Source organism: Lynx rufus, unplaced genomic scaffold (genome assembly GCF_022079265.1).
Source record: "Lynx rufus isolate CCGP_SWC_20201006 ecotype Redwood Valley unplaced genomic scaffold, mLynRuf1.p SCAF_13, whole genome shotgun sequence".
NCBI lineage: Eukaryota > Metazoa > Chordata > Mammalia > Carnivora > Felidae > Lynx > Lynx rufus.
The window spans coordinates 53,754,358-53,778,576 of record NW_025814827.1 but is presented as its reverse complement, the minus strand read 5'-3'; the positions used below and the strand labels follow the sequence as shown (position 1 = coordinate 53,778,576).

General features: G+C 39.1%; 1 protein-coding gene across 1 annotated transcript in view; it reads right to left on the bottom strand.

The window, feature by feature from the left end:
* The window catches only part of AKAP6 (A-kinase anchoring protein 6), a 366,558-nt gene that overhangs the window by 203,795 nt on the left and 138,544 nt on the right, over window positions 1-24,219 (bottom strand). Inside the window, exons 5-6 of the mRNA XM_047074636.1 lie at window positions 17,338-17,434; window positions 16,029-16,192 (exon numbers count right to left, since the gene is read on the bottom strand). Coding sequence (XP_046930592.1) covers window positions 16,029-16,192; window positions 17,338-17,434 — 261 coding nt within the window. The remainder of the gene's footprint in view (window positions 1-16,028; window positions 16,193-17,337; window positions 17,435-24,219) is intronic.

Below are 24,219 nucleotides of genomic sequence, written 5' to 3'. Positions count from 1 at the left end.
TGATAACTTAATAACTTTACTTAAATTAAAAGTAAGTGAGTGAAAATTATAGTATTGTATAGCTTCCACACTTTCCATTAATTCACAACTTGTATTGTGATGTCAGTGAGCTAACTCATAAGTAACCCTGCTTAAAAAGTCAAAAAAAGGCAAATTTCCAAGTATGGGTATAGTAGGCTGCTTTGTTTTTCTTTTTTTAATTATGACATGAAAAGCTATAAAACATTTTGCATCAAAAAAGTACTTGACCTTAGTTATAGAATATAACCAGCTTATGTTTCATTATATCAATTAAATTCAATCAATTGAATCTGCATAAATTCAGAGTATAGATCAATTTATAAAACTGATACAAATATTTAAAAGACAAACAGAAATAAATAACCTAAAGAATTCCCACATAATATAAAAATTTTGATTTCTGTTGTAAATTTTTTGTTCATTAATAAGCATTCTTTGAGAGTAGTCTTCGAGGGACATATGCTGAGCACTGCAGTGTTCAGCACAATGAACAAGAAATAGTTCCAGAGCTTCAGAGAGCATACAGTTTGAGGAATAGCTTTCATACAAAATTCAAAGAGAGAATGTGCCAAGTGTTATAACCGAGGTACAAATGCTGTGGGAACATTCAGGAAATTGACAGTCACTCTGACTTAGAAGTGTACGGGTGGGAGTGAGAAGGTTTGAAGAGGTGCAGATGGGCAAAGATATGAGGCAGAGAATGAGAAGAGCATAGAAAAAGGGACGGATGGACAGTTTTGGAGACTACAAGTAACCCCATATGGCTGTAGCAAATGAAAACAAAGGAGACTGAAAGGGGCAAACCTAGGGTGGAGGGAATTTTAGAGGTGGGCAATGGAAAACCACCAAAGCATTCCACGTGGGAGAATTACAGTGCAAATGGAAAAGAGGCAAGAGAGGCACTGACAAGGAGGTCAATTTGGAATCTGGTTTTAGAACTATGTGCTGTACGAACTGTGAGTTCTGCAGAGGTCAGGGGCAGGGAGGGCTAGATAAGGCTAAGGTGTCAATAAGCAGGGTGAAAAGCCATCAGGTTCTGAGTCAACCAAGAAACTCCACTTTGGTCCTCTCTCTCTCTTGTTAAAAACAGCTTTTATTTTTATTTTGTTTTTACACTTTGGTTTTATATACTGGGGGGTATGAGTAAGATTTGGTTTGAAATAAATTAATTGGTGAATACCTCTTTAATTAAAATCACCAATCGAGATCACATGTTTTGTTTATAGACTGGAGAACTGATGCTCAGAGACGGATTTGGTAACCAAGAGATCATGAGTGAACACTGATAAGGATAATTTCGATAGAGTACCTGTGGCCAAAGGCACCATGTAGCAATGAGTTGAGAAGAAGTTTTTAAAAAAGAGATGATGGTTTAGCAGTGAGGGGGAAAAAAAATAAAAGTATTCTGAAAAGTAAAAGGTAGAGAAAGATTCAAAGTGTAGCATACCCAGGAGCAAAAACACTTCACTAAAACAGTGAATTTGTTGGTTAAAATGTATGTGTCCCCAGTAACAGAAAATTCCAACTCCACTACCAATAGAAGCCAAAACAAAGAACAAGATTGTCAAAAATGCTAAAGGTAGGGTATCCCCAGGGTTGGTTAATTCAGCTATTCAATGATATAAAAGATCCATCTTTCTCCTCTGTCATCTTTGGCACGTAAGCTTTGACTTCCACTTAGTTCTATTCATAATGTCACAAAATGGCTACAGCAGTTTAAGCTTCAAGTCCTTGTGAAAGCATCCAGAGTTTGAAAAGGAATCTTTCCTTCTTGTTTGTCTTTTTCTACAAGAAAGAGACTATGGAGAGTCTTTTCTCCATAGTCTATGGAGACTATGGAGAGACTCCATAGTCTATGGAGACTATGGAGAGACTCCATAGTCTATGGAGACTATGGAGACTATGGAGAGACTATGGAGACTCTCCATAGACTATGGAGAGACTTTTCTCCATATCTCACTGGTCAGAAGTGCATCAGTTGGCTGTGCCTAAACCAATCGTTAACATGGCAAGGGAGGCTTCATGGTTGTTTGATGGACTGTGATTCACTGCCTGGCCTGGAGAATATGGACCACCTCCTGAACCACACAGTACAGAAGGGGGGTGGGGGGGATGGTAACAGCCATTGGTTAGGCAGTCCACATGTCTGCAAATGAAGCCTAATAAGCACTGTTTGATGCCGCTGTTTATGATTAGTCATTAGTACATCTTCCCCAACTCATTTCCCTCTTAGGAGGAGAAATGTGCCTATACTTCCCAATATCCAATCTTATCATTTGTGGGAAGAAAGAGAACTATCGATTGCTTAGGAAAAGTACACACAACAAGAGTTTCTATTTTAAGGCATTCATTGAAAGAAGCTTTTGTGAGACAACACTGCTTAAAATGCAGGATTTCCAAAGAGATCCTATCTTCAAACTCTTTTACTCTATTCCCCTTTTGTATATTAGCCAAAAGAGAACAGTCATTAAGCTTTTTGTGTACAAGTGACACTAAAAGAATCTGTAGGTAATGATAGGAGATGCTATTTGTCAAAGGTCTGAAGCAAAAACACAACTGAAAACTACTATAAAATTGGAGAAAATACAAAAGTAAAACAAAGGAAGAAAACCACTCAGAGCATCAAATTTGCCTTTATCCAATGATACCTTTGTTCATATCGCTGTTCTCTTTGTCTTGTGTGATACATTAATAATTCTTAACCTTCCACCAAAAAAGTGGGGTGGGGGGGATTTTCAGTTACTGATTAACAGAAATAGTTACTGAAGTTAGTTACGAAGTTCTCAACCTGTTAGGAAATGAGATGATTTCATTTCACCCTAAAATGCAGCAAAAATGAGTAGCAATGCTATTTAATGATAATTTTGAAAAATACAATTTGGTTTTCTGTTGAATCATATTAGTTTACCATACTTGAGAGAAAAAAACATAAGAACTTCATTAGTGATAATGGGTAGTGGGCCCAGAAAGCTGCCATTTTATAAATATGTAATACTAAAAGAGTTTGTGAAGAAGAGAAATAATGGTCAAAAGAGGAGGGGTGTGGTGAGCATAAAGCACTTGCTAAGTGCACAATAAGCCAGGTTCTGGAATTTCCAAAATCTTGAGTAATGGGAAAAATTCCAACACATTAAGCAGTTGACATCCTAAAATAGTATCACTAATACTATTGAGCCTCCTTAGCATTGGAATCATGAGTTTACATTATGTGGTTATTAGTTTACTTTCAGCCAGGAAAGAAAAACAAGCTTTGGGCATGAGGGTCTGAAAAAGAGAAAAGAGCTGAGACAAAAAAGAGTTTTTCAAAATTCCTCATAATTCAAAATACAAAGCCCTCAAATTATGGATGAACTTTAGAAGGTTGAAATAAGTACTGACGTTCATATGTATTAATTTCTTTCTAGTCTTGCAACTGGACCAACAATTCCCATCAGAAATTATTTGCTTTACTGGTTTTAGCCAGATGGAACTATCCAGTGAAATTCAGTAACCCCCCACCCCACCCCATCTACCTAATGGAAGCCAGAAGAGGCATCAAATGAATGACAGAAGGAAAATAAATTTGACTAAGCTGGTTTGGAAAAAATGCATGAGTGTGTGTGTCTTACGGAGACTCCATTCCAGAGAAGTGATCCAGGTCACTTTACAGAGCAGAGCGCCTCAACCCTGTATTTCCTACAAAGGTCTAGAAGAGTATAAACTATATTATGTTAGCTAAACCTCATTCATCATTTACTAGAAGCATGTGTATGTACACAGATTATAGTACACCAAATATAATATGTCAGAGATTAGACTTTGTTAGCGATTCAAATAGTAGTATGATCCAGTTCTGCCCTTTCAGTTTATGTCAATTTAGAGACCTTTACCTTCTCAGGTTCAATTTCACCTAATCTTGTTAGAGAGCTTTAGAGAAAAGACTACAAATTTTATCAACCAGTGTGCTGGTCAGCTGGTAAGTTATATTAGATGCTTTTAGTCCTTTTCAAAGAATCAACTCAGTATATTCTTTCAGTAAGTCTGTTTAAATAGACTTTTTAAAAAATCAACTAAATCAATTAAAAAATCAATTAAAACAATTAATCAACTAGACCTGAATCAAGAAAGCACAAAAATAATAGGAGAATCATAGTTTTTCTTTTCTATGGCATAGATTACTAGTTATTTTGGGAGAAATAGGTGAAACAGCTCTTTTAAAGATTGTCTTATTCATAATAAAAAGCAACAGGCAAAGGCAATGAGAGAGAATTGTAGAGAAAAAAAAGAGAAGGTGATAAGACAGAATTGTGCCATTATTTACACAGCCAAGATAAAGTATCGTGAAAGATGAGAAAATAAAGTGTAATTTTGTCCTTAGCTTTAATAAGAGTATTATATATCAACCAATTAAGAATAAATAAAGTATATTTTTAGCTCAAATAATGTTTAAAGTGAGTACAACAAAGAAGTTTAGGTTGTAAATGCTGCCCTGGGGAGTTTGTAGTCATGGAATGTAATCGCCTTAAAAGTTAACTTTAAAAGATATAAATGGAAATTCAAGACAACAATGGAAATGGTGTCACAAGATTGGGTGTGATTAATCACTAAACGTGTAGTACAAACAGTAAAGGTAATACAGTTTATTTTTTTTTTTAATTTTTTTTTCAACGTTTATTTATTTTTGGGACAGAGAGAGACAGAGCATGAACGGGGGAGGGGCAGAGAGAGAGGGAGACACAGAATCGGAAATAGGCTCCAGGCTCTGAGCCATCAGCCCAGAGCCCGACGCGGGGCTCGAACTCCCGGACCGCGAGATCGTGACCTGGCTGAAGTCGGACGCTTAACGGACTGCGCCACCCAGGCGCCCCGGTAATACAGTTTAGAGGCGATCGCAATCACTTAGGACTGGAAAATTACAGGAAATCTCTATTGAGACAGCGGAATTTGAATTGCAATCTTGTTCTCCAGTCTCTCTTCACCCTAAAGCCTCCCTCTAGTCAAATAATTCTCTCACTGACTAATCACATTGAATTTGTCTTCATTCTAAATCCTTTGGCTTCCCTCCCTCTTTACTCTTGCTTACCACCCAACATTCCTTCTTTCTCTCCTATTTTAGAAGATACATCCTCCTTTCTTCAGAGATTCAACTGATTTACTTTCTCTCCCTCATCTGAATCACTGTGCCAATTCACTTTCTTTCTTGTCCTTCCTAAATCTCTCTTCTTCAACTGTCTCTTTTTCACTAGATGTATTCTTTGGCCTATAAACATGGTAGGGTCACTCATATTCCATGAAAAGTTCCTTTGACCTACATCCCTATTCTCCCCTGACTGCCAGCATTCTGGGAGTTTCACTGTTTAGCATGTAGATTTTCACTTAATCCCCACTTTTAAGATGACATCCTTGCTCTCAGTTACTCCAGACATTCCTCAAGGTTCTATCATATTTCTCTCTTACTCTTATACGATAGTCCTTTCTTGTCACTATCAACTTCCAAGGCTACAGCTATTATTTCTATCTTGACTGCCAAAGTTATATCCTTAGCATTGACGCCTCCTGAATATTGCACGTAACCACATCAATGATTTTCAGGCTTCTCTTATTTCTAAATCATTGTTCTCAAACTTTTCTGCACTTTGGAATCACCTGCAGAGGTTACAAAAATATCTATGCCCAAATTACATACCCAGATATTCTTCTTAACTGGATACCACGGTCATTTTACTTAGCTTTCAAAACTGCTCCTTATCAAAATGTGCCCAACCTCAGTAAATGCTACCACAATTCTCCTAACTGTTCAGGCTCAATTCCTTTGAGTTATCATTGACTGTTCCCTCTGCCCCTCATTTTCCAGATACCAAAACCTAATATTTATTCTTCTATAATATCACTTCCATTTTTTTCTTTATGTTATCACAGCTACTGCTTTACTTCAGCTGCCTTTAGTTATTGTACTAGATTCCTAATTCGGTTTTTCCTCTCTCATCCTACTTTTGCCATCTGTTTCCTATGGCTAAATCCAATCATTAAAAACACTCACGGAACACTAGTAAAGTACAAACTCTTCAGCTGATATTCAAAGTTCTCCATTATAGCTCAAAAATTATCAGGCTTTATTTTCCACTAGGTCCTCATCCCTTCCCATGGACACCCTATGCTTGAAAGAGCCAAACTATTCGCTGTTTGCCATTCTCTAGAAGTCCCTCATATATTCCCTTTTCCATACTTCTGACCATGTTATTTCCTCTGCCTGGAATGTTCTCCTTCTAATATCTTCCTACCAACAATTTATCAGAATATTAGAGAATTCCAAAAATCCATTTTCTCTTAGGGGTGGAAGGAGCTTTCCCAGACCCTATTAGATTGAAATAATGTCCCCTTCCCTAATTTCTCTATCTCTTTTGTGCCTTATTATAGGATTTATCATGCAACCTGCTTTAATTTAGAATTACATATGTGTAAGTCTGTCTCCACTGACGGGCAGTGAGCAAGGAGAGGTACAGTGTCCTCTCCAGAGCTATGACATCACAGTGTGGTAACATATTCAATAATAATTGATTTTAAGACTGGATAAGATTAGTATAGATGGAGAGAATAGGAAAAGCCCTGGGCAAAAAGAAAAAAAGAAAAGAAAGGGGAAGATGCACTTGGAAGATAGTGAATCAGGTGGAGTCAAATGATAGGGTAAGGAGTTTGTCCTTTACCCTGTCATGTAAGGTTCCTAAAAAGACTGAATAAGCCTGAATATCTTATATATGTTTGGAGCCTAAGTTTTTCCATCAGTAAAGAGAAAATGATTAGAGGAATTATGACTGCTAGTTCTTGTTTTATGTTTATTTATTTATTTTGAAAGAGAGAGAGAGTGTATGCATGCATGCAAGGGAGGGACAGAGAGAGAGGGGGAGAGAGACAATCCCAAGCAGGCTCCATGCTGTCAGCACAAAGCTCAACACAATGGGGGGCTTCAACTCACAAACCATGAGATCGTGACCTAAGCCGATATCAAGAGCTGGATGCTTAGCCTAGCCGACTGAGCCACCCAGGAGACCCATGACTGCTAGTTCTGTTGGGAAGAGTGAATGAGACAATCCACGTAAAAGGTGTGACACAAACCTACACCATAGTAAGCCCACACTAAGTGCTAATCCCATTAACAGAGTAGTTATTACACACACACACACACACACACACACACACACACGTACAATAGTTATACAATAATATCTAAGATGTCAAAAGTAAAGAAAGCTTTTCTGACTTTGATTTCCAGAGCTAGAGAAAAGATGGAATGAGAGAGACAGAGACAGAGACAGAAAGACAAAAGCATAAATGTCCATGAAACAGATATGGACAATTAGCTTCTACTATATTTCACTGGACAAATACTTCCTTCTTTTGTCTTTCTCCTTCTATTCCTTCTATTTCTCTTTCTCCCCTCTCTTTTCCTTTGTCTTAGTCTCTAGCTTTAGGCTTCATTTTTTTCCCTGTCCTGCTACTCACTCAGCAAGATCTGTGACTTTGCTTAGCGCTGCAAGGGGCAATGCTAAACAAGTGTTGGCCTCTGCAGGCCAACTAAGTACAAAGATGAGAAGCCACCACCCCAGCCCAGTGCAAAATGGCTTGGAAGCTGCATTGAGATGGTTCCCTGGGCTCTGGCCCAGCAGGACCTCCAATCTAGTTAACATTTCCTGAGAAACATTAACCCTCATTTAGGCGCAGTGGGAGGTAAGACTGGGAATGTTCTGTGAGCCCTAGTGGCTAAGAGCACTACCTTACACTAAGAAAAGATCTGCATCTCTGTTTACATCAGCACCACACAAATGGCTATATTCCAAGTGGTTTCCAAGGCAAAGGAAAATGCAGAATGTGGACCTCTCGATGCTTTTTGACCTCACTGGATGGGAGAGATACTCTGGGTATGAGAACAGTTAAACAAACGTTTGGAGTATTCAGGGTGTTGAGTGCAGGTGTGTGTACATTTGAAAGCTGCTGTTTTATAAGAAGTCCTAGGTGACTCAATAAACACAAGAGCCAGAGCAGAGTAATCCCGTTAGCAGGGCTCTCCTCAACTCAGACGGCTCCCCTGCCAGAAACAACACATTCCCGGGAAAAAGGGTAAATCAAACACTGAGGTAATTGTTTCACACCTTCAAAGAATTTACTTATTAATTTCAAAGTGTTTTTAGAAGCAATTCTGTATCTTGCCTTCCGTTTTGTCCTTACATGCTTATAGATTTTTAAAAATGTTGACCTCCACCTCATGCCAAAAAAGTTCCCCTAATGTATTTACTATACACTATCTTTAACATAGATCAGGCTGAGTTACAAAATGTGAGTTCTGCCAGTAAAAGAGGGCTGCTTTCCACTGAATGTAACTTTGTATACAATACCATGCATCTTTGCAACTCTAGGTATTATAGATTCTAAGATTAGGCACTCTCACTAAATAGGGAAAAAAATAGACTACCTACTCATGTCAATGACATTTCTCTGTATTGATTAGGGACACCAAAGAATTTCACTCTCAGATTTTTGCTGACCCAAACATTTCTACCCTTAAGGCCACCAGCAATGGAAGTACAGTGTGAAAAATTAAGATAAGCTATGGTCTTACATATCATATAGACCATGATAGGAATAACCATTAGCCATCCTTTGACCTAGTATATATTTTTATCATCTCAACCATTTTTTCAGTCACCTCATTAGAGTGGCAGACCATTAAAAAAAAATTCCTCATCTCGGTTCCACCCATACATCTGATAATATGCAAATTTAAGTGCCTCAAGGAGATTAGAGGAACTATCTTTTATTCGATTCTATCATAAATTTAGGAACGACAACTGATCTTCAAAGAAATAACTCACTTTTGTTTCTGTCTTTCAAAAACACTTTTGAAGAAAAGTTGCCCTTCTGATAACAACAAAAAAAAGAACTACTGAAGAATCCACAGTAGAAGAAAGGGCTCTCCCTAGGTACTGCATATCAGGACTCTGTTTATATAGTTCAGCAGGAAAGGAACTGGATCAGATACTGGCTTTTGGGAAGAATTCTGCATGAAAGAGGTGGAATTGGTAATGCATTTACTACTCATTTGCTTGCATCAAGAACCACATTCCATTTCAATCTGCCAACATCCTAATTAAGATGATCTGAATCTTAGGTGATCTATTATTCTAGATCTGAGATAGCCCAATTTACATTAGACAAGATGTTACACTGTGTGCTTACACTGAGATGATAAGAGCACTGAGCATGTCTTCCCTCATGTCTGGCCTAGCACTGGGCAGAGCTCTCTGTCAGCACTCAATCAATAATGGCCAGGCCTTTGCCTGTTGCCTTTCTCTCTACCACTTCAGGCACAATTTAATCTTACTATCTCATTTCTGGTTCCTCTTGACACATAAAGCTGTCCTCTTTTTTGCATGAGGAAGAAAGTAAAGTATCTCAGGGAATTCTTTCTACATGCATGTGTCAGGGTATGTGGGACTCACAACATAAATGCAATTACCATTCATTACCTTCATGCTGTCTCTGAAGATCCTCTATTAAAGAACATGTTAGCTACATAAGCTTTTGAGCCAGAAAGGGAAAGAATACAAAGACAATGCTTTGGAAGCACCAGGATCAAATTCCATTCCAGGATAATAATATCCAGCTGCAATATTACCCAAGAGGCACTATAGAATACAGAGAAAATATCATACAAAGGTACTCTCCAAATCAGTTTCTTTCTCCCCACTTCAGTTAAAGAAAGTTACCCATAATTCATTAACATGAATACTAGGTTAACACTCAGGTGTCTGTTAAACAAACAAAACAAAACAAAACAAAACAAAATGTGTCTTAATACTGGACCTGCTCTCTCTAGACATCTGAATAAAGTCCAGGTTCTCAGTGACATAATCAAGTCAGAGGCCAGGCATACCTCCCTTCTTAGCCGCTATCTAAAACTGTCATTTGTACAGCTGAGGAAACATATTTAAGACATGTTCTTAAGCTTGCTCTAAGTGCTACTGTTGAACAGATAACATTGATGACCTTCATAGTCTGATATCCATTTCCAAGGGATGACAATCTAAGATGTCAATCTAAGAACCTCCAAGAAGGCAGATAAAGAAACACATCCCTGGAGTTCAAAGGAGCTAACCCTGTGTCTCCTTTCACTAAGGAAATGAAGAGGTGGGTTGGAACCCAGGCTAGGTCACCCTTCTAGGAGCTGTAAAGTTTTCTGAATTTACAATAAAATCTCCAAATGTTCTTTGTTTTGGAAACTGATCTGTTTCTTTAAAGAGGACAAAGTAACCACTGTGATTTCTGTGATGCAAGGTTTGAGACGTCACCTTAGGCACATCCTGGCCTTGATTCTTAGATAGCTGTAATGATGGCTGAATAGCTGTAAAGAAACAGAGAGGAAGGACATCCTAAAGGAGGCAATGTGCAAACTTTAGGAATGCTTTTTTGCTTTCAGGATTCTTGTTTTTGGCCTTGAAAGGTCAAAAAAAAAAAAAAAAGCAATGTAACCTTTGTTAGGTGTTGGGTGTTCCACATTTTGAAATCCTTCCAGCTATATACCATTCAAAAATTCAACATACTGAAAGCCTAGTTTTAGCTGATAAACTTTAACCAATCTATCTTAAAATAAAACACATAATTACAAGCATATTTTCAATTCTTGGAAGTGAGTGCTGAAGCTCTATTTCTAGAACTGGTGAATTCTGTTCTCTATTTCCATGTATAAAAGATCTCACAGTCCTGGGAAAACACTTTTTTTAAAAAATGAAATACAACAAATAAGGTATGCTGCCGAGTCCTGGGGGAGAAGTTTCCCAGAGTCTTTGAATTTCCTCCTATCCTCCTTCTTTACAAGATTTCTAAGACCAAGTCCTTTTCTGCAGTCTCTCAAACAAGGTAAAAAAGAAAAATACCCCCTAGATATATTCTTTAGATTTTCTATTATGCTTCTCAAGTTCCCAGTAGCTTCTGAAGTAAACTTTAGATGAATTCTGGAGTTATTTTTTTATTATGTTTTAATTTTAGTTCCTCTTTTTGGTCTAAGATGAAATAGATGATCATAACTGCTCTGCTTAGAGATGCATTTCATGGCACAATTTGTACATGACCTATGCAAGGTCACGTCATGGAAGGAGAACTGACATGATAGATAGCAAGTCGAATCCATGCTTTTTAGTCTTGGACAACTTCGGGGTAAACCCATTTAAGTTTGCTCTATGGGCAATATCACAAGGAAATTTTCTTTTTAAACAGTGTATATGAGATATATTCTGTATAGGGTTCTCACTCTGGGTTGGACAGCGTCAATTTCAGACATATGAAGAATTATTGCTCAAACCACTGGTCATAAGGGTTATTTTCGGTCACAATGTGAGCCTTGGTGCAGACTGCGGCAAGCCGCCCTAATTCTCGTCCACAATAAGATGTCACGTTCCAGCCACGCCACACATTCTTACACCTCTAGGTCTCTGCATATGTTTCACACTAACAAAAATCCTTTCTACCCTTCATTTAAAACATCACCCCCCCTATAAATCTTTCCTTTTCATTATTTTCATGCTGGCAAAAATCCTTTTCATCCCTCATTTAAAACTTCAACTCCCCTGTAAATCTTTCCTTTGATACGCCCAAATAGGGTTCATTATTTCCTTCTCTGTGTACTCATAGTGCTGTATACCTATCTTCAGTAGAGTATTTTTCAGATTCTATTATATTTATTTACTGTCTCCACCACCAGAAATGAAAGCTTGTACATTTACCCTAACCTAGGATTTCCCATGTACCAGGCATTGTTCAGAGCACTTCAGGGGTGCCTGGGTGGCTCAGTCAGTTAAGCCTCCAACTCTTGATTTTGGCTCAGGTCATGATCTCTCAGTTCATGAGATCGAGCCCCACATCAGGCTCTGTGCTAACAGCGTGGAGTCTGCTTAGGATTCTCTCTCTCCCTCTCTCTTTGCCCCTCCCCTGCTCGTGCTCTCTCTCTCAAAATAAATAAACATTAAAAAAAAAGCACTTCAGATACATCAGCTCTTTGATCTGTATCAGAACCCTTTTGTGGTGGGTATTATCACTGCCTCCATATTAAAAATAGGAAACTGAGACATAGAGAAGTTAAGTAATTTTCCCAAGGACACATAGCTGTAAGTGCCAGGAGTTGAACTCAGGCCGTCTGACTTCAGGGTCTGAGCCTTCCCTATTATTCTTTGTGCTTGCCCAACAGACTAAGGGAGGCAGTTCATGACTATTAAACAAATAAAAAGAATAATCATCCTGACTTCTCCGGTTAGCTTAAGTTAGCTAACTGGAGAAAGAAGCTTAAGTTATAAATATATTTTCTTCATCTTCAGTTGATTTCACCTTTACCCTTGGCTGTGGAGGACTTCGTCTGTCCAGAGAAAATTCAGCCTGGACTGGGCAAGAGAGAACTAGTTGGGAGGTGGAAGGCCTGGGGTTTTGGTGACTCTGCCACATCACAGTCGCACTCCCAGCACATCCCTCAGGTCCCACGTGTGCCAATCCCGACAAGTGCCTCTCTGGGAGCTGCTCTTAGATGTACAACACGGGGCACACACTGGGACACAGAGTGGCTTTGTGTAGAAATATTATTCATGAGAAACACTTAGGTTATTCTTTGCAAACTGGTGTGAGTCAAGGAAGATACTTCCACTTTGGGGATGATCTGAGCAGAGAGGTTTGTGTCATTGTTTCTTTAGAACTGAGGTACCCAAATCATTAAGAACCAGATGTATTTATTCTTCCTCCTGACCTTGAAATTTATATCTCAAGTCCCTACAGACGATTGTCATCTATTTTGCCTTTTAAATCTCTTCTTAATTCTTGTATTTTACATATGCTCTTTATTTTTCTGATTAAAATAACTTTTAGTCACTGTAGAGATTGGGAAAATTCAAAGATATTTAAAAATATATCATATTTTATTTATGCATATATCATATTGCACATTACAGGACTTTTTCCAATGTTTAAAAATTCTCTTCTAAAACATTATTTTAAATGGCTAGATAACTTTCATCAGGATAAGATGTAGCATAACATTAAACAGTCCCTATTTTAGACATAAGCAACAATGTGACAGACACTCTTTCTTTCAGAGTGTGTGAGGATCCTGGCTGTGCATGAATCGAATCGGGAGCCCTGCAGGAAAAGGGCCTTCCTGGAGCCTATATGACAGTGGTTCTCTGGAAGCTTATGGAATGCAGATTCTGGGACCCCAGTCAGGATGTCTCTAAGGCTGGGCCTAGACAGGTTCTTCTCTTTTTGAAAAATGCAGACATTGCCTTTCCTTTCATAGTACTTTCTCCTCATTGGGTTACCTTCTTTATTCCATCTCAAAACACCTTCCTACAAAATGAGTTGATTCAAAAGTATGAAATTCAAGTTGGCCCTGGTGAACACAGCTACTCATTTTTAGCCTCAGTCTTTTATTAATCAATTAATTTAATTCTGTATTCATTTACATTTAATTAATTAATTAATTAAGTCTCCACAGTTCCTCTTTGGCACCTCCCCACCCTCCCTGACTCCCACTTACCTCACTCCACCCACCACCCATGCTCCACGTCACACCCAGAAACAGCTTTTTATGCTGCAAATCAATGATACCATTTCTCTGCTAGCTCCAAAACCCTCCCATATAACCACAGGCTATGGAGCTTCCATCAAACCCTCCTCCCTCTCTCTCCAACTGCACTGGCCTGCTCATACAATGTTGCTTCCTCAGAGAAGCCCTCCCTGATGCCTTGATCTAAATCACTTCTCCCAGCCCAACCTCCAGCTGCCCCCTTCTCTCTTCTTTCACGGTACACCACCATCTACAAAGGCATGACTATTAAATTTAAATCTGTCTCCCCACTTCACCACAAGCTCCATGAGACAGCCACTGAGACTAATTATTCATCATGATACCTGGCCCTGAGCAGTACAGTGAGGGGCAGTACTCTAGGTGGTGACTGACAAGGGCTCTGGGGCCAAAGGGGTCAGATTCAAAGATGAGTTCTGCTACTAAGCACCTGTGTGACCTTAGGCAGGTTACTTAATTTCTCTGTGTCTCCATTTTCTCCACTGGGGATTATATGGGAACTACTGTATAGGTTTGCTGTGAGAATTAAACGAAAGAAGCCATAGAAGTGCTGTAGAACAGTGTCTGGTCTGTAGAGTGCACCCAGTACAGGAGAGCTTTTTAAAAGTAAGCAATCATGGGGTGCCTGGGTGGCTCAGTTGGTTAAGCATCCGACTTTGGCTCAGGTCACGATCTCACTGTTTGTGAGTTCGAGCCCCGCGTCGGGCTCTGTGCTGACAGCTCAGAGCCCGGAGCCTGTTTCCGATTCTGTGTCTCCCTCTCTCTCTGACCCTCCCCCATTCATGCTCTGTCTCTCTCTGTCTCAAAAATAAATAAACATTAAAAAAAATAAAAAAAAAGTAAGCAATCAGTGTACTTCATTAAATAAATAGAACACAACAGACTTTTTAGTCGGTCTTTTCTCATCATCACTGCCCCCTACTCCAGCCAACGCATTAGCCCCATCAACTTCTCCCTGCACTCTGTTCCTTGAAAGAGCCCTCTTTCTGCCCTGAAAAATCTGCTGAATGCATTCTCCCTTCCATGTTATTAGTTCCAGCTTTGATCCTTTCGCCACATCACTTCCTAAAATGTGTGCTCCTGTGCCAAGCCACTGCTCTTCCTTCCTTCAAGTATTTCCTGAAATGTGACCTCCTCCAAGGAGCCTCCTTTAAGTGGAACTGAGCTCATCATTCCATTCTCTGTTTCCAACAAATAAGTTAAAGGTTGTTGTTTGAGGTTCCAAAGCTATAAATCTTCTGAGCCTTTCACTGGCTGCATGGTCTCACCATTGCAGGGTAGGGTGGGTTTTTCCTCTGCCTGCACTTAAGAATGTGAGTCTAAGAAGGCAAAGGGTTTGTTTAACTTGCTCTGTATACATTTAGCACAAGGCCAATCCACATGGACGCTGAATAAATGTGACTCGATGATGATTTAATTACTTTGTCCATGCCAGGAATAGAAACCATGAACTCTTAAATCTGTTCCCCCCCCCCCCACACCCGACACGTTGCAATATGTTTCGATGCTGAGTCTATTATAAGACTGGTTTTCTGCACTTACTTTCACAAAAGAATAAATACAAAAGAAAGATTACATGAAAATATAAAATTAATAAAATTATTTTCCACATCATGAGTCCAAAGATACCTTTAGCAAAGCAGTGCATTGTATGAAAAGGTGATTCGTTTAAAGTTTACTTGCATATGCTTTATGGGTTATTTTGCAAATCTAAAATAGATAACCAAAACATGTCAATAGTCATTTTTAAAGTACTTGTTGTATTCGGTGCATGCACCATTATGGAGAACTTACACTCAGAGCAAAAAGATTTGTAGCGAAGCATATGACCTTCTTCCCACTACAATGACCATCCCCTAATTAGGCAATGCATCTGATAGTCATTAACAGGAATGAGATAATGAATCACTTTCTCTCTTCTTTGTTAATTTGCTGTAACCAAGCGGCTAATGGATGTCAGAGCTGAGTGATTGCACTGATTATAGTGATTTATAGTTGCAACAAAACAATTTAAAACCATTCTGATTATTCACGTTAAAGATGCTTTATGTTTTGTTTACTAAATGTTTTATGTCCCCCTTTCTCCTACCTCTAAAGTACTGTCCCCCTCCTTCTCTGCCACTTTTGACAGAAAGACCTCTTCCTGGAGAAACTGAAAGTTGCAGGGTTTTTTGTTTTGTTTTGTTTTGTTGTTGTTATTTTAAACTAAACCATTTCATTGTGTTCGTCTCTCTCATTTTTCTCTCTCTCTCCCTCTCTCTCTCTATATAGTTAGATATAGAAATAGATATGGATATATAAAGTTTACCCAGTAGAAACAAAAAGCCTTAGGGGTGGAAAGAAAACTTCAGTGGTGCCTAGTTCAAAAGAAGGCAGAAATGAGAGGAAATAAGGCAAACTTCAAGCCACTTACCTTGGGGCTTCCAGTGCCTTCCTCATCCTCCACAGACACATCAGTAGCCAGAATCTCAGCTTTGATGGTATCCAGAGCCCTGAGAATCCAGCTGTGTTGTCGTTTGATTTGCCTCTGCAGCTCCTTCCACTGACTCGCAATCATCCGCAGCATGTCCTTCAGTCCTTCTCCAAAAGGAGGGGAAACCACAAGTTACAGACTTGACTGCATTTTTACCCATTGTTTGCTTTTATTTAGAAAAATTAGATGAATATTTCAAAGAGTAAACATAATGTTAAACGACCACTACCCATCACCTGCCGTATAAGCGTTTGTCACTAAGGAAAGGGAATGGGAAGTTTTGCCTTCACTTGAGGCATAAGGACACAAAGATGGGATAACCACCTAGATGCATGGTTGGGAATCAAGTTAAATTCAGTCTAGGGACTAAAAAGATGCATGTGGAACAAAAATCATGATGTATGAAAATTACTAACTCTAAAGCTTCACATTCCATATAAAAGGCCCTGTGTGTACATGTGTGGAGGCTTTATAATGACCAGAAAGATGTAACAGAAATAGGTAACATTAATTCGTTGAGGAATATAGTAAATGGGTCAGAATTAAGAGGGCAGTCTTTAGCATTAGCATGTCGGATTAATGCTGCTCTTTCCTTATTTAGCTGTGGTAAGCTCAAAGCAAGAGCCAAATTATAATTCATCCTGTCTTATGGTCTTTTACTACCAGGATAAGTATAACCAAATGACAAAACTATTTTTTATTTATAATCTGTTCCTCATAAATAAATACATTAATACTGGGTAAGAGTTGGTTTAAGGCCAAAACTCTGCTAATGCAATGACCAGCAAAAAACATGCAAAATGTTCATGTGTGTGAATTGGCAGGGAAATAATCAGATATATCTACACCGCCTGCCTCATATCTGTAATGATATCTATAAGTACCCTAATGCATATGCATTCTAACTATTTGCACCATTCTCATTCATTATCTTAATGTTATTTCCAGAGCACCTACATCACAAAGCATGTCAACGTGAAGTTTTCAGGAATGTGATTTCAATTGAAACTCAGGCGAACAGCAAGCCCAAAATAAAATGAACAGACCATTTGGAGGCAGTATTTCATCTTATAAGTATCACAGCATTGTATGCAGTATATGAAACATTTATAAATCTTGAAGGTCAATCTGATAATGTAAATATTAATAATACATAAGGAAGTGAATATATGCAGTAATTTACAGCAATGCTTCTTCATTCTTAATAGTCTGGAGACATAAAGGCTTGCAATATTTCAGCAGGATTTACCTGCTTTGTGAGACGCAATAAGCTCGAGAAGTTGGTGTCCTTCCTCCTCCACGGCTTCCTTGAGAGCACAATGACTGTCTACATTCAACTTGAAACTCTGCAAGGAAAAATAGGAGCATCAAACCCTGGCAAGGCAGTTAAACATAAAACATCCATACAAAACCACTAGCTACTTTTTATCAAAAACCACATAGCCCAATTTACCCAATAGACAAACTCATTTGCAATACTAAAAGCTATTGATATTTGGGATCTGGGCTCAAAATGTTTCCATTAGATTAGCAGAGTGCATCTGTTTGGAAACAGCTGACAAATCGAGAAATTCATTAGGTTTTTATGAAAAGTCACATCCCGTAGGCTATATCAAGAGTAGCAGTGTTCTATAAAATACACTGCATTTCTACCAGCACATATGAGCGCTTTTCTTCACTTTTTAAAAATGTTAGTGATAGCACTATTTATGAAACCATAAAAAAATTGGCAGCATAAAATATATTAGCCTTATGTGTGCATATATAAATCCATTAATATAGTAGGGGTTGGATTCAGCAGTTTTCTCAGCTATCACGCAAACCAGAGAACATCAAGGTGGATTCAGGTGCTATACTGAGGAGTCAAATACTCTCCAAATCTTTGATTTTTAAAAGTTTATTTCTTACATTGTGACTCTCCTTTAAAAATAAATACATCAAGGGGCGCCTGAGTGGCGCAGTCGGTTAAGCGTCCGACTTCAGCCAGGTCACGATCTCGCGGTCCGTGAGTTCGAGCCCCGCGTCGGGCTCTGGGCTGATGGCTGAGAGCCTGGAGCCTGTTTCCGATTCTGTGTCTCCCTCTCTCTCTACCCCTCCCCAGTTCATGTTCTGTCTCTCTCTGTCCCAAAAATAAATAAACGTTGAAAAAAAAAATTAAAAAAAAAAATACATCAAGCACATCAGGGGCATTTTTCACTCACAATAGTCATCCAAAAACCAGAAACTGCTGGAATGGGGGAATCCCAACCCAGAGCTATTTCTTTCAGGAAGCGTTCTCTCATGCCTTACGTGGAGTTAATTCGCCCCTTCTCTCTGCTCCTTGTATGTGTTTCTACTACAGAATTTATCATACTGTATTCTGCTTTATTTCTACATTTGGCTACCAAATTACAAGCAATTTTAAAGAAATGCCAGTTTCACATTTATCTCCAAGATGTTCAAAAAATTTGCAGAAATAATGGCTCTCTGTTGAACTAGACTGATAATACTCTCTGAAGGGGAAGGCTTCCATTTAGATATTTCAAGAACCACAGATGATTTTCCAAAGATTTTCCATTTCTGTAATGTTATAAGGCATTCCAACGATAGAATGTCCAAAGGAGAGCAATCATAGTAACCAATCTGTTGAATCAATGGTTACTCTTCAGGGTGAAAATCAATCCCTTGAGTTGATTAACTAGAACATGAATTTTGAAATACTGTGTGCCAAATTTTGGCTTCTCCATGATAGGACTCCAAAAGCAATAGCCATATGGACTGCACTAAACTTAGTATTAAGAATATATAACAGAAGTTCAAGATGATACAAACCCAGTTAGAATGTAATTTGGATGAAAGAGGTTAAACAACCATAAATTGTGAAATCAGGTATCATTTATTCATGCATTCATTCATTTAAAAACCATGTATCATGCCTATTCTATACACTGGACTGAGTAATACTGAGTAACAGTGATTTAAGGGGTTTAAAACGTGACCTCAGGCATCAAAGGGCACCTGAACATGTAGGAGAACACAGGACAGCCTGAGTCATCTTGGATGTTCAGTAGTGAGTCTGGGTTCTCTTTATTTTAGAGGGTCTTTTTAAAGCTTGGAGGAAAAAGGAGAATAAAAGAAACTGGAACTTAAGGGACAGATCAAATCATCAAGTATAAAGGTAAGAATTTTGACTAAAAAAAGTTTTGACTCCAAAATGATGAACCATTTCATCTGACAAGAGGCATAAGAAATAGTAAATTTTTAGCCAAACATAATGGAAAGAGACAATATTAAGTTTCCCCAGGAGTTATTTATTCACTGTTTCTTATATTGTCCTCATTCAGCTACAGGTGTATGGTTGGATAAAAGAAAGCATGGCAAAGTATGGAAGCCTAATGCTTGTGGTCAATAAAAACAGTATAATATCTATGAAAAAATAAATGTTTACTATTTTGTAGCCAAAATATGGCTGCCTTTACTTTTTGCCACTGCAGCAATGTCACTCAGAAAAAGGCTCACATGTGTTTCAGGGAGAAGGGACAGGGAACAGAAAAACACTTGAGATCAACCCAAGAGCGCCAAAATTTAGGAAGAAATCTTTTCTAGAGATATCCTCATAACTGTACATTTAGCCTAGTGCTCTCTCTGATTCTCTGTTTACTTACAACAGACTTGTGCTGAATGGTTAGTAATCATGAGCTTCTGAAGAGGTGCATCAGGCCTACGTCTCTGAGCAAAAGAGAAACTAAGGACCTGTGAGTAGGTTGGGTAATTTGAAGTAATTGAAGCCACGAGTATAGAATAGATGCAGCTGGGTCTGGTTCTGCCTCAAGATGATGTGGAAGCATTTGATTAGGCAAGTGGAAAAGAGGAGATATTCATTATTAGGAAAAAGATAAGCTGATAAGCTTGATGCTGTACAAAAGACCCATTTAATATGTCTATTACCCAAATAGCCCAATATTGCTTGATTTCAGGTGCACCCATTAACTATTAATAATATCAACTAAGGAATTCACAATGGACCTCTGAGAAGGCAGTCACGCAGGCATGCTAACAAAATTGCCAATGAAATTTCTGGCCGCTAAGGTCTGTAATAAGCTCTCCCCATTCTGCCCCTGCCTCTTCCCTAGGGAAGGAAGCTTAGACAAAAGGGTTTTATTTTCTTTCTTTTTCTTTTTCCTTGAACCTGATAGTTGGACACATTTCCATTCTTATGCTTCTGACACATTTCCTCAGCAATGCCTTATACTATAGAGTCCTTCTGCAACATCCACAGTACTCCCTGAAAATACAGGGCATTCTCTGAAGATTTAATTTATGGCAACCACATTGCAATAGGTGGGTACCACGTTCCTATGTCAGTGATTATATGAAATTCCATAAATATGAGTAGTCTGGGTTCTATGAGACACCAAATATCTTTTAGTATCTTCAAAGCAGCATGTAACTGAACATCTAGAAAAGAATAACTAAGGAAATGGAAAATACAGTGACTGAGACAAAGGATTATCAAAAAGATGGTATATCAGAGGTTGACCAATGGGTATCTCCATAACTGCAATCTCTAGCTTCACCAGCTTAGATAGATCTGAGTGCATTACTCCTTGGCAGGGTCTAAATTTGGGTAAGCACACTGACCCAAATACTTTGTCCATGATCAGACTTCACAAAACAGATGAAATATTACATCTCATTCAATTCTATTCAAATTTCTTTTTTTTTTTAATTTTTTTTTTCAACGTTTATTTATTTTTGGGACAGAGAGAGACAGAGCATGAACGGGGGAGGGGCAGAGAGAGAGGGAGACACAGAATCGGAAACAGGCTCCAGGCTCCGAGCCATCAGCCCAGAGCCCGACGCGGGGCTCGAACTCACGGACCGTGAGATCGTGACCTGGCTGAAGTCGGACGCTTAACCGACTGCGCCACCCAGGCGCCCCTCTATTCAAATTTCTGAAGAGCCCAGTTTGATGGAAGTATGGCAGTCATGTAGGTACGAAATGAAATCAAGGAAATGTATACTTTGATGGACAAAACTATGACAAATGGAAAGGATGATTACTCCAGGGGAATGAGAAGAAGAGATATGGATCTCCTGGTACAGGAGAGAGTGGGGAAGACTGTAATCACATTCAGAAGCTTACAGATACAAAGTTTCTAGCCTTAGCAGCATGTATCATGAACATAGACTTTCAATCATCCAATGAAATACTGTTAATGTCTGCCAGGTCCATCGAGGTCCGTGAGTTTTGGGGTTGTTGGTAAACAATCAGAGAGGCCAAAAATAAGTTACTGAGTCTTTCCCGACCTAATTTTAGGTATTTTTTTAAAGCATAAATCAACACAATAGATATTTCATTGAAAAGTCTTTGCCAGGCCTATAGATACAAAAGGTAACAACACACTATCCTGGCACAAGCAGCGTATAATCTTTTTGGGTAAAAGAGAATTTAAAAAGCCAGTAGCTTCATACGACCCAGCATAGAATAAATGTGGAATTACGGTTTGGTTAGAGAATTAGAGAATGGTGGGCCTTAAGCAAAATGAATGATATGCCCTGCCAAATGAGATTTTTATTTTACTTTATTTTTTTAATTAGAGTATTATGCTGTGAGAGATACCAAGACTGTGGGCTGTATTCCAAAGGAGTGTGGTAAAGGCTTGATACGTGCTCTGGGAACCCCAGCTGGGAGCCAGGTTCTACCGAGCCTTGCAGGGACCTTGTGGAGAAAGGACTGAAATGTATGCAGGCCTGGACATATCACTTATTGTAGCAGGAAATGGGGAGCCATAAGCAGCTTGGTGTGGCCGGGACAGGGTACAAGCAGGGGAGGTGGAAGTTGTGGCTACACGTGGTAATTAACTCCAAGGGCCTTGAAAGAGTCTGGGAAGATGTCAGCAACACTGGAGAATGCCTGGTGTAGTTCTGTGTTCTAGAAGGATCTCTCTGGCTGTTGTCTAGAGTTGATTTTGAAAGGGCAGACTGGAGACAAGGAGGCCATTTAGGAGGCTGCTATGGTAATAGAGGCCAGATGTTTCTGCACGCTCACATTTTTTTTAATTAAAAAAAGGTATGCTTTTCTTCTAAATGAATGAAAGAAGAAAAAAATGGAGAAAATCTTCTGTCTTTTTAAGTTTTTCTCAGTGTGTGAGAGCAGCATGTGCCAGAATTTAGTTCTTTGGCTGTTCTGATGATAAATACCAGAGGTTATTAGTCAGGAGTCTCCCAATGTGAAAGACATATTGAACTGATGAACTTTTACTCCCACTGTCATTTTAAAGAGATGGTATATATGCTGATGAATAAGGCACTTGATGACACTTTTTCTTCACACAAAAGATTTTTACTACCCTGAGAAAATGAAAACTTGCTTTTTTACAAGGGCAGGAGGAAGAATGTGTGTTCAGTCAGAAAAAGCAGAGGCTTAAAAAGTCACCTGCTACCTGCCTCAGGCCATCTTTGCCCAGGCTCCACTCTGAGCTATGCCTACCACCATGCTGCATTCCCACAGAGGCTCCTGCTGAGGAAGAAAGCCACTATCCCCTGTGCCGAGCCTGGGAGCTCCTCTTCTCCTTTGCCCAGTGCCATCGACAGAGGATGATCATCTGGTCCTCAAAATATAAAATACACTTTCCAAATGACACATGTGCCAAGAACTGAAAGATTTTTATGAGTAAACACTTCTTTGTTTAAGAACCTCCTAAGGGGCATCTGGGTGGCTCAGTCAGGTAAGCGTCCGACTTCGGCTCAGGTCATGATCTCACGGATTGTGGGTTTGAGCCTGGCATCGTGCTCTGTGCTGACAGCTCAGCGCCAGGAGCCTGCTTTGGATTCTGGGTCTCCCTCTCTCTCTGACCCTCCCCCACTCGTGCTCTGTCTCTCTCTTTCTCTCTCTCTCTCTCTCTCGAAAATAAATAAACATTAAAAGAAAAGAAAAGAAAAAAGAACCACCTTAGGGGCGCCTGGGTAGCTTAGTCAGTTAAGGTGTCCTACTCTTGATTTCAGCTCAGGTCATGATCTCACGGTTTGTGAGATCAAGCCCCAAGTTGAGCTCTGTGCTGACAGCACAGAGCCCTGCTTGGGATTCTCTCTCTCACTGTCCTTCTCCAGCTCAGGCTTTCTCACTCTCAAAAATAAATAAATGAACTTAAAAAAAATCCTAAAAAAAAAAAAAACTTCCTAAAAACTTGATATTATACAGCCATTCAAATGAAGACTATGAAATAATGTGAAAAGTACACAGAACAGAACACATTACAAGCCAAAAAAGAAGATTCAAAACTATATCTATGGTAACAGTATAGCTTGTAAATGAATAGTCCCAGTGCACAGGAACAGAAGACTGTAGGGAAACACAACAAAATGTTAACATCATTTGCGCAGGGTAGAACTTGCAGGTAACAGAGTCTAATCTTACGGAATGAGTTCTCAGTGCTTTAGCTTTACAAAACATAAAATGAAAATAACACTAACTTCTAGGTTATTGTAAGAATTAGAGATAATGATTGTAAAGCACTGAAGCAGTGCCCAGAAATAAGTGGAACTAAAGAGAAATCATTACGACTTTTAAGTTCATTTTCTCTATTTTCCAAATGTGCTGTGTAGTAAATGGTATTTCATGCCATCTTTAGGTGACAAGTAGCACTTATTGTTGAGGCTCTATCAACTCTTTGAGTTCCAACACCAATCACGTTCTCTTTGCTTTAGTGCCACCATCCAGCACAGGCCTGCCCACACCAGGCACCAAAAGATCGGTGCTGCTACCTGAGATTTGGGAAGAGGGTGCACAGGCTGAGAGGCCGATGATTTGGGGCTTCCTTTCGCCTCAAGTGTGCGCTCTTGGGTGAATCATCTAACCCTTCTGGGCTTCTGTTTCCTTCTCTACAGTCCAGGCATTTGGACTCAATATTTTCCAGTCCTTGGACACTTTGATTTTATCTTTCAGCCAGGCAGCTAAGGATAGGTGGCTGGGGAGACTTTTTATTTATTCTAAACTAGAAAATTTTCAAAGGGGGAAGAATCCCAAAGGCCATCTAACCATTCATCTACCCTAGAGCAGCTCTGTCCCTCAACCATCCTAGGCAGATGTGTTCATTCTATTTTTAACTATCTCCAGGGAAGTCTCTTCTAACTTCTCATCCTGAGTCCG